This window comes from Meles meles, chromosome 16 (genome assembly GCF_922984935.1).
Source record: "Meles meles chromosome 16, mMelMel3.1 paternal haplotype, whole genome shotgun sequence".
NCBI classification, from domain to species: domain Eukaryota; kingdom Metazoa; phylum Chordata; class Mammalia; order Carnivora; family Mustelidae; genus Meles; species Meles meles.
In genome coordinates this window covers 38,001,401-38,016,605 of record NC_060081.1, presented here as the reverse complement: position 1 = coordinate 38,016,605, position 15,205 = coordinate 38,001,401, and the positions used below count along the sequence as shown (strand labels likewise).

At 41.7% G+C, this 15,205-nt stretch overlaps 1 protein-coding gene across 1 annotated transcript in view; it reads left to right on the top strand.

Annotated features, from left to right (window-relative positions):
• The window catches only part of CFAP61 (cilia and flagella associated protein 61), a 290,455-nt gene that overhangs the window by 230,850 nt on the left and 44,400 nt on the right, over positions 1 to 15,205 (top strand). The window contains exon 25 of the mRNA XM_045980366.1: positions 5,144 to 5,349. Within this exon, the coding sequence (XP_045836322.1) occupies positions 5,144 to 5,349 (206 nt within the window). The remainder of the gene's footprint in view (positions 1 to 5,143; positions 5,350 to 15,205) is intronic.

Below are 15,205 nucleotides of genomic sequence, written 5' to 3'. Positions count from 1 at the left end.
TCTCATGCTTCTCTCAGATTGTTCTAGGCATATCCTATATACATGGTCTGATTCCAGATTTTCTTGCAAATAAAGGAAAGATCATAGAGGTGTAGTGTTGTGGTGTCTATTGCTGTGTAACAAAACTTAGCAACATGAAACAGCCATTTGATTCTGCTCACAGATTCCGTGGTCAGGAATTTGGGTAGGGCACAGTTGGTGGGAATGGCTTGTCTCCCTGCCCCATGGTGTCTGGAGCCTCATCTGGGAAGACTGGAAGATTAGTTGTGACTCAGTGGGTGGATCCTATGAAGGCTTGTACTCACCTGGGCTGAGATGATTCAGTCACGGGGAGAGCTGACCAGAGCATCCCACCTGTGCTATCCTGGTCACCTGGGCTTCCTCACAGCATGGCAGCCTCAGAGTGGTCAGTCTTCTTGTGTGATGGCTCAGGGCTCTGAGTGCAAGTGGAGCTGCAGTGCCTTTTATGACCCATCCTCCATAGTCACAGAGTGTCCTTCCCCACACCATCTGTTGGAGCAGTCACAGCCTCCAACACACATGGAGAGAGGACACAGAGGTCTCTCAATGTCAAGGTCATATTGCAGGTGAGTATGTGGGATTGGGGACATCGTTTTGGTCATCTTTGGAAAATACAATCTGCTGCTGATGACGTGAGGCATTACATAGGATGAAGCCCAGATATTGTGTTCAGGGGCTGATCACTTTGGTCATTAGAGATAAATAATTGGACCCAAATAATACATTCAAGAGCTAGAAAATATTGGACTTGGTTTCAAACAGAGCCAGATTCTTCAAGGACATTGTGTGATTTCCTACATGTGGTGTCATTTATTTATGACCTCCTGGCCCTCTCTCTGAATAAAGTCAGAGAAGGTTTTTAATAAGGACCCCCTTAAAAAGGGCTTTTTTTTTTTTTTTTTAAGATAATGAGTTTTAATAAGAATGCAACTTAAATAGATTCTTTGGCTGGTGCTATGACAGTATTTGAACAGGACCCCTGACTTTAATTAACCATCTTGCCAGGTGGGCCTCCTCTTTAATTAGTACAGAAGATCTAAACAGATTTTTTTTCCATTTTATTCTCCAAGAAAAAAAAAATGTAGGATGGTTCCATGGCAATCTTTTGGGGTTGGAATTAATTTGATTAAGTAAAATTGTTGCCAAAATGGTCAGGCAGTTACCTAAATAAAACCAATTGATTGAGAATGGAGCCCATTGAACAATATTTCACGAGAGAAACTGAATTGCTATTCTTCCAATAAATATAGAGCAGATGAATTTTATCAGACTTTTATAGCACTCACTAATTGGAATCTTTAAGTAAGAAGACACTTTAGTAATTCATGAGCTCTCTGAGAGGTAACCTGACAAAAAGAAGAAAGGGGACCCCTACATAATAAACTAATTTACAGATTCCAGTCCACATGCTTTGTTGGCTTATACACCATGGAATAAAGAAATTTGTCACAACAAATTCTGCCTTGGATACCATCAAATTTAAAATTGTGTGTTCATCATGAGAGCTGGGGACTTGATTTCTTGCACACCAAGTCTGACTACTCCTGTATCTTCCATTTGGCATGAATTCCAGAACCATTTTCCAACCTTTGTCAAAATCATAAAGGAACTCGAAAGGATAATTGTATTCAGGAAAAAAGGAAGGGGGAAAAGTACTATACCAGAACCAGTTACTCTGCCAAAATCTTAAATTCAAGATCCACATTTTTAAAAAAAAAAATCCACATTTCCTAATGATTTACTTATATACTTAAAATAAAGGAAGCAACTAGACACATCTCACAGAATTGGAAAGTGTATGAAATCATAATCATTACCTCAAAATCCCTTAGGGTGGCAGGGCTGGAAGTTGCCCCAAGCCATCATTTTATGGAGTGATTTTCCGTGCTGATAGGTGGAAAGAGTTCTGGACTTCACTGAATTTTCGTAGCCTGTCAGTAACTGCACCTAGGAATGACCTAGGAAATTCAGATAAGACTGCGTGGTCCTCTCAGAGTAATTTGTAGTCTGAGAAACCCATCTGTAGGTGACTTGCCTTTAATGTCAATGCAAAATATTTTGATGCATTCCCCATTCCCAGAACAGCCCCCTGGTTATGCTAACACAGTGCCAGATCTCATTAAAATGGACAAAATTACTTCCGTAGTTGAGATTGGCTCTCGTAGCACAGCATGGTCATTTTTTTTTCTCCACTACAATATGGCCGCTTTCTGCCCTCTTAAAGTCCTCATAGATTAATGTGCGAAAACACACTGAGGCAACCCGAAGATTGTCATTCAATCTTTAAATTAAAAATAAGACCAAACAACCCCCAACAGATAGCATGACAACAAATCATTGAAAACGATGCTGACTGTATCCCCCTTCTGTGGCACAATGTGGCCCAGCTCCGCAAACACGTGTCAAGACGCCACCAACTAAGTTACTGTGGCCGTTGTGTTGAAGCGCTTGGCCTTGGCCAAATCAGTCCCTCTAAACAAAGAGTCCTCCTGAGCAGAAGTGAAATGCTTTGCAAAGTCCAAGTCCATCATCTGGGTGGATCACAAGGTATGCCTCTTATCAAAGGATGATATCAAAGGATGATGCCTGGGTTCCTTCCCTTAATCCCCCAGCTTAAAGAAATTTTAAATCCTGCAAGACCTTGTGGGATTGTGGACTCTGCCCTCCAGTGAGCCCTGAGGAAACCTGGCACTTAATGTATGGAGTTGTTGTCAGTGACCCCTCTCCTGGACCCCCAGCTGTCCTACCCCTGAGGCCAGGGAGAAGCCCCTCCTCAGAGACACACTCGACTTTCCACCTAGGCACCCCTCCTGAGAATAAAGGTGGCCTCCCACTCCTGGGGTGGAAGGGAGTCTAAGCCTAAAGCTGTGAGTGCCAAACTCAAAGGGTCTTTAGTCTTGTATTTAATCTTAGGAACACACATGGCGGGCACATTCTTCACTCTCATAGCTCCAGGTGTATTTAATTCAGAAATAGCCTTTGCTCCAATGGGCTGCCAGGTAAAGCTGACCCTGTGATGTCACACGCCCTACTTTGGGAGGTGTTTGCTGTTCAGTCTGAGAAGTCAAGACTTGAGGAAACACACCTGATGGAAGAAAGTTTGTGGGGCCATCTAGAACTAGAGCAGTAACTTGCAGCAGGAGCAGAGGGTGAGGGGATAATCAGATATAGATAAGGTAATACAGATACAGATAAGCAGGCAGTCCACAGCCAGTGGCTCAGGCCTGGCCTTTTCCAGACTCTTCTGGAGTCCAGACGAGCCTCACCCTTCCACACCCAAATCCTTCCTTCCAGGGTCCCCCTTTCCCTCCTTCCTTCATTCTTTCCTGCTCCTTCTACTTTGTTTCATTTCTCTTTCTCTCTCTCCCTGTCTGATTCCCTGCCACAGCATAGCCACTGTACTTAAAAATAACTTTTTATCATGTTAGAAATGATAGTCATTTTTTAAAAATAGAAACGATAGTCAAATGAGCAGAAAGAGAAACACCAATAATGAGTGACCCTGTCTGTCAATCACAGAAATTGACCATTTGAACATTTTGTTAAAGTGTTGACAGTAAAACAATAGAATGATACCATGTATGTTTATAAAAATAGAATGATACTGTATGTTATAAAATACAACTTTTGATACTATACTTATATAGTATCAAATGTACTGTAAATGTATTTTCGTGATGTGGAATATAGCTTACCAATGATTTTTGTTGGACGTGTTGCATCCCATTGTGTGGATGCCCCATTGTCCTGTTAGCTGATGCCTTCTGCATTGCTATGGAGGTAGATTTCCTGTCTGTATCAACCATCTCGTGAGTGATGGATGACTGGTACCTACCTTGAGGTGCCACACCCAACCCCTTTCCTAAGCTATATATCTGCTCTCTCCCTGACCCCCAGATACCCAGTTTCACACATCTATATGGGGTTGGCCCAGGGTTTACCTGACATCCCCCCTGTATATCTCACTGTATGCCCTTTCCGTTGGCTGATTCCTCCCCAGGGCTTTGCCACGTGATACCCAAATACCCACCAGTTGTTTCAATTTATTTAAAAATTCGGTTAAACCATGTGTCCTTGTTTAGACAAAATCCCCAGGGTATGTCCAGGAATAAGTAAATGTTTGGGATCAGTGTAGTCCAACTCACCTTGGATTTCTAAAATGCCACATTTAAGTGCAGACCAAAAGCTTAAGTCTATATGCTCTCAGGAAAGCTTTATTGAATGTAACTATGTACTAAGTTCAGAGTCTAGGGGCAAAGTGCAGGTTCAGCTGCCACCAACAGAACCCCATGTTTTTCCACCTACGGTTCTCGGTTTGGTTGCCTGAGCTGGTGGGGAGCATGTCTCCAGTTGGTAGGTCCATAGCCATTAGGGGCTGAAATAGAAAAAGGGATCGTGACATGGGATTTATCAGGTGGTGTCTTCCCTTTTCATGTGGGTTCATGCAGCAGTTTTAGCCAGCTTCTAGGAGACACAAAGCTATGCATCTTCACCTTTGACAACTTAAGAACTAAAAAGTAGCCCACAGCATGTACATGTGTACTTCCTACCCGTGAACTTGAACCTTCTTCCTGGAAGCGGACCTGACCAAACACCTGACCCTCCTCAAACCTAACTAGCAGGGAATCACCTTTCACTTGTTTCTTTTACTTACGGAAACTTCTTTAAAAAAAAAAAAAAAAACTGAATTTTTTTCTGATCACCGTAGACTAGGAGGTTTTTCTCAAAACGGGGCTGTGAAAAAATTTTTAAAAATTAACAGTCTTAACACACCTCACAGAAGAGAATAAACCCAGTTCCTCGTATTAGCTGTGCGAGGTACTGAATAGCAGAGAACCTGGCTGTAACCTAGCAACTGATTTAGAAACGTGGAACAATGCAATCACAGTTTAAAATATCCCGAGGAACATTTAGTCATTAAGTCTGGTATGTGGTTGCGGACACAGGGTTATCTTCTGTTGAGTTTAGTCAATATCTATTATTGTCATTTGCAACATGTGATAAGATGCAACCTGTGTGTTGTATATGAAAAATAAATTGCTATGATACAGTTCCCAAAGTCCAGAAATGTTCTAATGTTGTTTTTTCTGATTTCCCCCCCACACACTCCCCTCACCACCAGGGTTTAGAAATAGTAACAGGTAATGCAAAAAATGGGACTTACTTCCGGATACATATCAACAAGTATAAAATGGTGGAAACCATCACGTGCCTTTCGAAACAGCCTTTCCCTGCCTCCAATTACATCCGCCTCTTTGGCCAGCATGAGCAACTTCTCAACAACCTGTGTAATCGGTACGAGGACAAGCTGATCCCAGATCTCTACAGGTAAGTTGAACATTACACTTTACCAAGAGGAGATGCAAACATTTATAATGTCTTGTGAGTGAGAGACGTGTTTTGCGATACACCAGAAAGCCGAACGGGAACCCATGGGAGAGGCTAGAAGGGCAGAAATTTTATTCTAAAATAAAAGAGAGTATCTGACCACTAGCACTGAAGAGAGTGCGGGTCACATGGAGAAGTGCATGGACTCCTGATGTGTCCATATGTGGTCCCCATGGCTACGCACAGCCTGGATCCCAGATGCATCCAAGCGCAGCCTTCACACCACAGCCAGGTCCAGATGAGATGATATTCAAGTCCCTTTCAACATGCGGCTGCTGAGAGTGGTCAGAAATTGAAGAGGGAGGTTTGGGAGCAGGATATGGGAGCACGTGGTCCTGGTGGGAATTCCACAACCACAGATAAGGTATTTGTGGCCCCAGCCCTCCTCCCAGCATGCGCTCAAGCAAAGGGCCAAGCCACTTGTATAAGACATTGTTAAGGGGATTCTGCACAGCAGGGTGGTTAGACTCTGTGATTTGTGCCTCTGTCTTTTCAAATGCTAAGACATGTTCTCATGCTATACCCCTGGGAGGACTAGAATCTTAGGGTAGAAAGCTAATCCTGGGCAGTCTGTTGCTTCAAAAAGTTAGAAGAACTTCCTTCTCTGCACAAAGCAAGATAACGACAGAGCCAGTATCAGATACAGATGTAGGACATAAGTTGTAGAATTCCAGGGTCCTTGATACCCAAAGCGGTGATTGCTAGAATCAGGAGCAATCTCTCTTTCCTCTTAAAAATATGTTTAAATTGGGGCGCCCGAGTGGCTCAGTCGGTTAAGCTTCTGCCTTCAGCTTAGGTCTTGATCTCAGGGTCCTAGAATCGAGTCCTGAGTTGGGTTCCATGCCCAGCAGGGAGTCTATTCCCCGACCCCGTCTCCACCTCCCCACCGGCTCATGCTTTCTCTCGCTCTCAATTAAATAAATTAATTAAAAAATATGTTTAAACTGTAGACTCTATCATACAAACAAAAAAGCATATAAAACATGTATGTACACTTTAAGGGATAATAATACTAGAATTCTGTGTCCCTCCCACTTTTTTTTGTTGTTGTTAAGATTTTATTTGTTTGTATTAGAGAGAGAGAGAGAGAGCACAGCATGGGGAGAGGCAGAAAGAGAGAGAAGCAGGCTCCCCACTGATCAGGGTGCCTGACTGGGGCTTGATCCCAGGACCCTGAGATCATGACCTGAGCCAAAGACAACCTTATAATTGACTGAGCCACCCAGCTGCACTGGCACGCCCACCTTTCTTAAGAAAGAATTCCTGGGAGCACCTGGGTAGCACAGGTGGTTAAGCGTCCGACTCTTAATTTCTGCTCAGGCCATGATCTCAGGATTGAGAGATTGAGCCTGTGTTGGGCTCTGCGCTCAGCAGGAAGTCTGCTTGAGATTCTCTCTCCCTCTGCCCCTCCCACCTGTGCTCATGCTCACTTTCTCTCTAAAGTTAAAAAAAAATAAAGAAAGAAAAAGAGGATTTCTTACTTGAGAATGTTTCTCATCACATTGCTCTGTGTCCTTGGAGGTCACGAGGATTGGTTAATCACTCCCTGCCTTTCCAGTAAGGCAGGGATCAGCAAACTTTCTCTATAAAGGGTCAAATAGTAAATATTTTCAGCTCTGTGGGCCGTATAACTTCATTACGAGTGTTCAGTTCTTCTGTTGTAGTGTGAACGTGGCCACAGATAACACACAAGAAAATGGACATGTCTGCGTCCCAATAAAACTTCATACCAAAGCAAGCTCCAGGCCAACCCTTGTTCTAGAAGTGTACCACATGATTCCTAAATAGTAAATTAATTTGTTTTGCTTGTTTTTGAATCAATTCAGTGGCTGGGTAGAAAAAGTCAACACTCCCCCTCACATCATTTGTTTACGCTGCTGTATAATATTCCCTCATACTACTGTCGCTGCTCATCCGTCTGTTTGATTGATGTTTAACTTGTTCCCATCACAAACAATACTGTGGACACTTGGGGCACACCTCATGTGTGAGAACTTCTCTTGGGTGTACTAGGTGGTGCTGAAATTTTCCCCCACTAGTTGTTGCTGTAAACTTCCTCCCACAGTACCAGAGAATGTCTCCACAGCCTGGTCAACCAGTGGCACTGTTGGGACTGGAAAATGTAGTCATTCCGGTGATGTGAAAAGGTATCTTCCTGTGCTTTTAATTTCCCTGCCCTGACTAGTAACACAACTCAGTGTCTTTTCATTTGCTCATGGGCCGTTTGTGATAGTTTCTGGGAAACACTCCTTTACGACAGTTGTCCATTTTTTGGGGGCGGGAGGAGGTTGTCTTTTTACTCAATCACAGGAGTCATTTATACACTCTGGATATACATGTTAGTTATATATTTTTAACATTTTGAGCCTTGTCTTTTCACTTGATGGTGTCAGTTAACAGAATTAAAATGAAATTCTTAATTTTAATGTAATCTGTTCATCTTCTTCAGGGTGTTTTGGGTATTATTGTCCCTTCCCTCTTCTAATAGTTTTTCTAGTACACTTGTGAAGCCCCATGAAAAGCCCCACTGGGCTTGATAAGAAATGCATTGAACCTTAGATCGGTTCAGTAGGAATGGACATTTTTGATATTCGACATCTTTGATATTAAGCCCATATGTTATGATACAACATAGTATAGGTCTTGGTTTATTTAGGTGTCTTTAGTATCTTCCAATAAAGATTTAAGATTTTCTCCATGATGGCTTGCAAAATTTTTGTTTGATACAATCCAAAGTGTTTTAAATTTTTGTTGCTGTTGTAAATAAGCATTTGCTTATTGAGGGCTGCTATATAGTACATAGAAATGCATGTTGTATGTTCTCACATTCTACAAATCTGCTAAACTCTCTCATTTATTCATATCATTTCCTTTGTATTGTTTTAGATTTTCCACACAGAAAAATTATATCATCTGCAAATAATGACAATTTGTTTCCTCTTTTCCAATCTTTGTAGCTTTTGTTTCTTTTCCTTTTTTTCCCCTTTAATTTTTTTTAGTTATTTATTTTTTCAGCGTAACAGTATTCATTGTGTTTCCTTTTCTCATTTGCTACAGTGGCTAAGCTTTGCCGTAAAAGGTAGGACAGAAGTAGTGAGAGACGGCACCCTTGCCTCACTCTTAATCTTAGAGGGAATATATGTGTTCAATATGAACTGTATGACATTTGCCATATATTTTTGTGGATATCCTTTATCAAGATAAGAAAGTTTCCTTTTATAACTGGCTTGTTAAGCATTTTTATCACACACGGATTTTTATTGTTTTCCACAAAGAGTACTTAATTTTTGAAATCTCTCATAGATGAGGATCTTTCCCTATATGCCTCCAATTATAAACTATATTTAGGTATAATATCAAGTTTGGTTAAGTATCACATTTCTTAATCAAAGGATTTCCCTCCTCAAAACTTTATAGACTTGACTCCAATATTTACTTAAAATAAGGAAAAATACAAGTATTTGTAAAAATTAATGCATTTGTTCCTTAGCTTGTACATAAGATTTTATTGTTGCTTTAACCTCCCCCCAAATAGTGAATTAGAGGGGAATCAGTCAGTAGTTAAAGAAAATTTTTACTCGAAGGGGAGCCAATGTCAAAAGTCTTCTCTGAAAAGAAAATGTTTTCACATTTGACCAAATTCAAAAGCCCCTGTTGGTTTGTTTTTCTCCGAGAGGAAGGTGCTGCTGACGCAGACAGGCTCTGAGGGCTTGGGACCAGTGGTTGGGGCGCAGCTGTTGACTGATGATGGTAATAATTTTAAAAGTTAATTTGATTTGCTAAGAGTGAATATTTGGGATGGCAAAATGAGACAACACTAGGACGGGCCATATCCGATCGTGCCAACTGCCATCTGTAAGAAAGAAGCAAGGAGGGCGGCAAGACGGTGGCTGATCAGCAGAGGTCACTGCTCATGGTCAAGTGACGGACTGAGGCCATTGGCCTTGTCAGTCCCTCCCGCACGTGCATTAGCGTGTACGTGCAGCTGCGGCCACATTCTTCTCAAGTGCCATGAAATGCTGCCAGGCCCCGATGCTAATTCTTGGCCCACCATCGCCTGCCCTGTCTGTTGTCAGACAGCCTGGCAAGGCTTTTTGCAAGCAGGAAGGGCAAATGGCTTCGCTTATTTTGGCTGCAGTGTGATTACCAATGATTGCCCTGACCTCGGCAGCTCCGGCAGTATGCTTGTTTGAATCCAGGCCATTGTCGGTCCGCCGTGCCTAGGGCCACCATCCTCCATGCTGGAGGTGGGGGGGTATGTCTGTGTGGAGGGGGGATGGTGGCTGGCCGTCAACCAGCCACTCTGTCTTCTGCAAGAGGGATGAGATGTCAAGATGAGGTTCCTCCTCAGGTTCAAAGAACCTCTCTGGAGCCTTTCCCTTCATTTCCCCCAACCCATTCTTGCCCCATCAAGGGCGGGGACAGAGCAGGCACTGGCAGGGCCAGCGGGAACGGTGGCAGCCACGGGGGCAGATTCTCGAGCAGTCGAGGCCTCATGAGCGCTGGCTCTGGCTGCCCATGGAGGGGCTTGCTTGGAGCCATGTGGAATCCCGTGGTGCTGGTGGCGGCTGAGCAGTCAGCCACCGTGATGCACGGCTGGACAGCTGCCACAGGACGGCAGCACAGCTGAGGGTCTGGGGCCCAGGCTGGCTTGGATCTTATTCTTTGTTTTCACCTTGCAGTGCCAGGACAGATCGTTAACAATGAAGAGCACAGATCCACCCCTGGTGACGCTGTGTGCGCGCGCGTGAGTGTGTGTGTGTGTGTGTGTGTGTGTGTGTGTGTGTGTGTGTAAGACAGAGAAGTAAATTCATCAACTGATTGGCTTACCACTTTGGAGAAAGAAGGGAGGCCATTTTAATCGTTTGTTCCTTTACGAACCAGTCTGCATTTAAAGTCACGTAACAGACCTGTAACTAGAATGTACTCTTCCCCTGAGGAGCGCTTGTGTCCCGCAGCGTGTCCTGGGCCAGCAGATCACACCTACCCCAAACCTTGCAAACCCCTGCGCACTGAGTCCTGTGACAGTGTTTAGAACGAGCAGCCCCTCCCACGCTGCAGATACGGTTCCTTCTTTGGGACACAGGGTGGAGGGGACAGGGCAGTAGGAGCTTTGGTGAGGCTGCTGAGAAGTCACAAAATGGGAACCTGGGTTGGAGCGGGAAGAGGGGCAGCGAGGCTGAGGCTGCCTCCCCAGAAGTCTGCTGCAGGCTTTAGCAAGGCATGCCCTGTGCCTACTCTCCTCTCTTTACACTACCCCATCTTCGTTTCTCCCGCTTATGGATGGCTCTGCAAAAACAAGGTCTTGCCTACTGAATCCCTCCCCTCTAATATTAATTAACAGTCTGGAGCATCCTTTTTCCTGGCGGCGTGAATAGGTCTTGCCCTAGCTTCTTTGTGTGAGCCCATCAGATGCTCATAAACCTTGATTAAATCACCTCTTTTCACATCTTAACATGCTCCGCTCTCAAAGACTGCCCTCACACGGCCCTCTCCTCCTGCGAGCCCTGCCGCCCTCCACACTTCCCCAAACACTCGAATGGCCTATTTTTAGTGGGTAAGTGCTGCTGTGCACAATATTCTAAATGGGCTTTGAGGAAGCCCTGTAAAAGGCTGCCATTACCTTTTGAACTCTGAAGCTCCAGAAGTTACTCCCTTAGGAAAGCTGCCTTGTACAGCCGCTGTCTTTGGAGCTGCTAAGCGGGACGCTGCCAACGCACATTGTCTCCTAATTCACTTATTAGACTCCAATTGGAGTCATTTAATCATGACTTAAATGCTTTTCTGTTCCTCTGTAGTCAGTGGCCTTGTGCTGTGTCCAGTAGGAAAAATCACACACTAAATTCTAGGTGCCCATTTTTCCAGAATTCTCAAGATTCCTTGAAATATGACTGCCCACTCCATCTTGTCAATTGTTTTTTCCCTATGCACCTAAAAATTGCTGGATAATTATTCTACCAAAATAGACTTCTCTGTTGGTCACTTACTGAGTGACTCTCCCGCCTTTCTTGTTTCCTGCTTGTCTGTTTCATTTCACCTGCCACCAGTTACATTTGATAACCTTATAAATAGGAATCCTTTTTCCGATGATTTGCTGAAATCAAAATCCCTTCTCTTCATTTTGCTTCCCGGTCACTTAATTACAATCTTTTTCTCCACCCTTTGAAAGGTGATTTTGAATGGACGGGCTCACATGCTCTATCCGGGCTCCTCACTGGTCATTCCCAGACCCCCATGCTTGAACGGGCAGCTTCCTACCCAATGCTGTTTCTCATACGATCACATAGCCTTGAAGCTGAACCCATATACTTGAACATCCCATGTTTCTGAGACGGTGAATCTTAGATCTGGAAGTATAGATCTGTGTGGGGACCAAATTCTATGTGACACAATATATGTTCATGTTCATTTGTAATATTTCTCTAATTAAAAGACTTTGGTTTTTTTCCTAGTATATGTCATCTCCCTCCTTCCTACTGTGACATTTATGTAGAATTAGCCTTTCCTAGGATGAAAAGCAAGATTGGTTTGAACCATCCTAAAATTATAGCCAGTACAAGTCCCTTCAGATATTATAATTATAATGTGAAAGAAAAATAAACACACCCATTCGCATAGTCAGCAATGAACACCATAGAGCTTTGCATAAAGTACGGAGTTTTTTTTTTTTTTTATCAAATTATAACTGACATAGAATATCCTCTTAGTTTCAGGTGTATATCATAGTGATTCAATATTTTTATGCATTATGAAATCATCCCCACAATATATTTAGTTAGCATCTTTCACCATATGACGTTTTTATATTATGAAACTATATTCTCTGCTGTACTTTATTCATTCATCTATAGATGGATACTTGGGTTGCTTCTATATCTTGGCTATAGTAAATAATGCTTCAATAAACGTAGGGGTGTGTATATCTTTTCAAATTAGTGTTTTCATTTCCTTTGGGTAGACACCCAATAGTGTAATTGGTGGCTCACATGATAATTCTATTTTTAATTTCTTGAGGAACTCCATACTGTTTTCCACAGGGACTGTACTGGTTTGCATTCCCACCAACAGTGCACGAGAGTTCCTTTTTCTCCACATTTTTGCCAACACTTATTTCTTGACTTTTTGATTGTAGCCACTTTGACAGGTGTGAAGGGATGTCTCACTGTGGTTTTGATCTGAGTACCCTGATGATGGGTGATGTTAAGCATCTTTTCATGTGTCTATTGGCCATCTGGATGAATTTGTAAAAATGTCTGTTCATGTTCTCTGTCCATTTTTAATTGGATTATTTTTGGTGTTGAGTTGTATACGTTCTTTAAATATATTTTGGATACAAATCCCTTATTAGATATATCATGTGTGTATATCTCCCCCCATTCGGTAGGTTGCCTTCTTATCTTGTTGATGGTTTTGTTCACTGTGCAAAAGCTTTTTATTTTGCTGTAGTCCCAGTGGTTTAATTTTGCTTTTGTTTACTTTGGCAAAAGAGACACAACTAGAAAAATGTTTCTATGGCTGATGTCAAATAGATTATTGCTTATGTTTTCTTCTAGAAAGTTTATGTTTTCAGGTCTCACATTTAGATCTCTAATCCATTCTGAGGTTATTTTTGTGTACGGTGTAAGACAGTGGTCCAGTTTCATTCTTTTGCATGTAGCTGTTCAGTTTTCCCAACACTAATTTGTTGAAGAGACTGTCTTTTTCCCATTGGATAGTCTTTCCTGCTTTGTTGTATATTAACTGATCATAAAAAGGTGGATTTATTTCTGGGCTGTCTGTTCTGTTCTATTGGTCTATGTGTCTATTTCTGTGCCAGTACCAGGCTGTTTTTGAGTACTACCGCTTTGTATTATATCTTGAAATCTGGGATTGTGGTACCTTCCATTTTGTTCCTCTTTTTCAAGATTGTTTTGGCTATTTGGCTTTTGTGGTTCCATACAAATTTTAGGATAATTCTAGTTCTGTGACAAATGTTAGTGTTTTGATAGGGATTGCACTGAATCTGTAGATGGCTTTGGGTGATATGGGCATCTTAACAATATTGGTTGTCCCAATTCACGAGCATAGAATATCTTTCCATTTGTTTGTGTCATCTTCAATTTCTTTCACCAGTGTTTTATAATTTTCAAAGCAGAAGTCTTATGCCTCCTTGGTTAAGTTTATTCCTAGGTATTTTATTATTTTGGGTGTAACTATAAATGGATTGTTTTCTTAATTCCTTTCTGCTACTTCATTATTGATGTATAGAAATACAACAGAAGTATTTTCATATATATAAGGTATATTATAATAATACAACAGATGTATATTAATTTTGTATCCTGTGGCTTTACTGAATTCATTTATCCGTTCTAATATTGTTTGTTTGTTTGTTTTTTGGTGAGGTGTTTAAGATTTTCTCTGTATAGTATCATGTCATCTGTAAACAGTGAAAGTTTTACTTCTTTCTTATCAATTTAGATGCCTTTTATTCCTTTTTCTTGTCTGATTGTTGTGGCTAGAACTTCCAGTACTATATTGAATAGAAGTGATGGGAATGGACAGCCTTGTCTTATTCCTGACTTTAGGGGGAAAGTTCTTAGTTTTTTACAGGAAGGTATAAATTCTTATTTCAAGTGCCTCAGTCTTATTCATGTTGGTAAGAATCTTTGCCGTGAGGATAGTGCCTGTAAATGAATGGAAGAGAAAAGAGTACCCCCTCTCGCAGTCAAGATATTTTTTAATGTTAAGGGCTTTTATTAATGAGAATTTAAAGTATACTCAGTACCCATTAACATCAATCTAACATGGGAGATGAGGGAAAGGAAATCACATTTATTTATTTTTTTTCATTTTTTAGCAGCCTTATTGCAATATAATCACAGATCATAAAAGTCACCCATTTTAAGTATATAGTTTAGTAGTTTTAGTCAATCTGCACAATTGTCCAGCCAATGATACAGTCCAGTTTTAGACTATCTTCATCACCCTAGAAGGTTCCTTCATGGCTGTTGCAGTCATCCCCACTCCTGCTCCTATCCAAGACAACCACAGATCTGCTTTCTCTAGAAACGTTATATAAATGGAGTCATACCTTGTGTAGGGCCTCTTGCACCCAGCCTTTGAGGTTCACCCATGCTGTGGCATTATTTTTCATCTTTTCCCTTTTATTACTGAGTAGTATTCCATTGCATGAATATGTAGATTTTACTTACCGTTCGCCAGTGGATGGGACATTTGGATTGTTTCCAGTTTTTAAATATGATGAATAATGCTGTTTAAAAATTCATTTACAAATCTTTGTATGGTAAGTGCTAGGAAATGTGTAAGCCTGACGATTCACTGATCTGTACCCCAGGGCAAATAATACATTATATGTTAATAAAAATAACAATAGGGGCGCCTGGGTGGCTCAGTGGGTTAAGCCTCTGCCTTCAGCTCAGGTCATGATCTCAGGGTCCTGGGATCGAGCCCTATATCTGGCTCTCTGCTTAGTGGGGAGCCTGCTTCCCCCCCTCCCCATGCCTGCCTCTCTGCCTACTTGTGATCTCTGTCTGTCAAATAAATAACTAAAATCTTTAAAAAAAAAATAAATAAATAAATAATAAAAATAACAATAAAAGAATTTGGTGTGGGAGAAAGTAAAAAGCTACCTCAAACTAGCTAAAATGAAAGTTTAAAAAGTTCATGCATGGATTTTACTTAGCCTAGCTACCTACTACTGCACTTTAGAATCAGGTGTTCACCATATTTCTGCCCATGTGTGGGGGAAAAAAGAATGTTAGGGGTTTAAAAAAGTATTTCTAGGGAAAACATG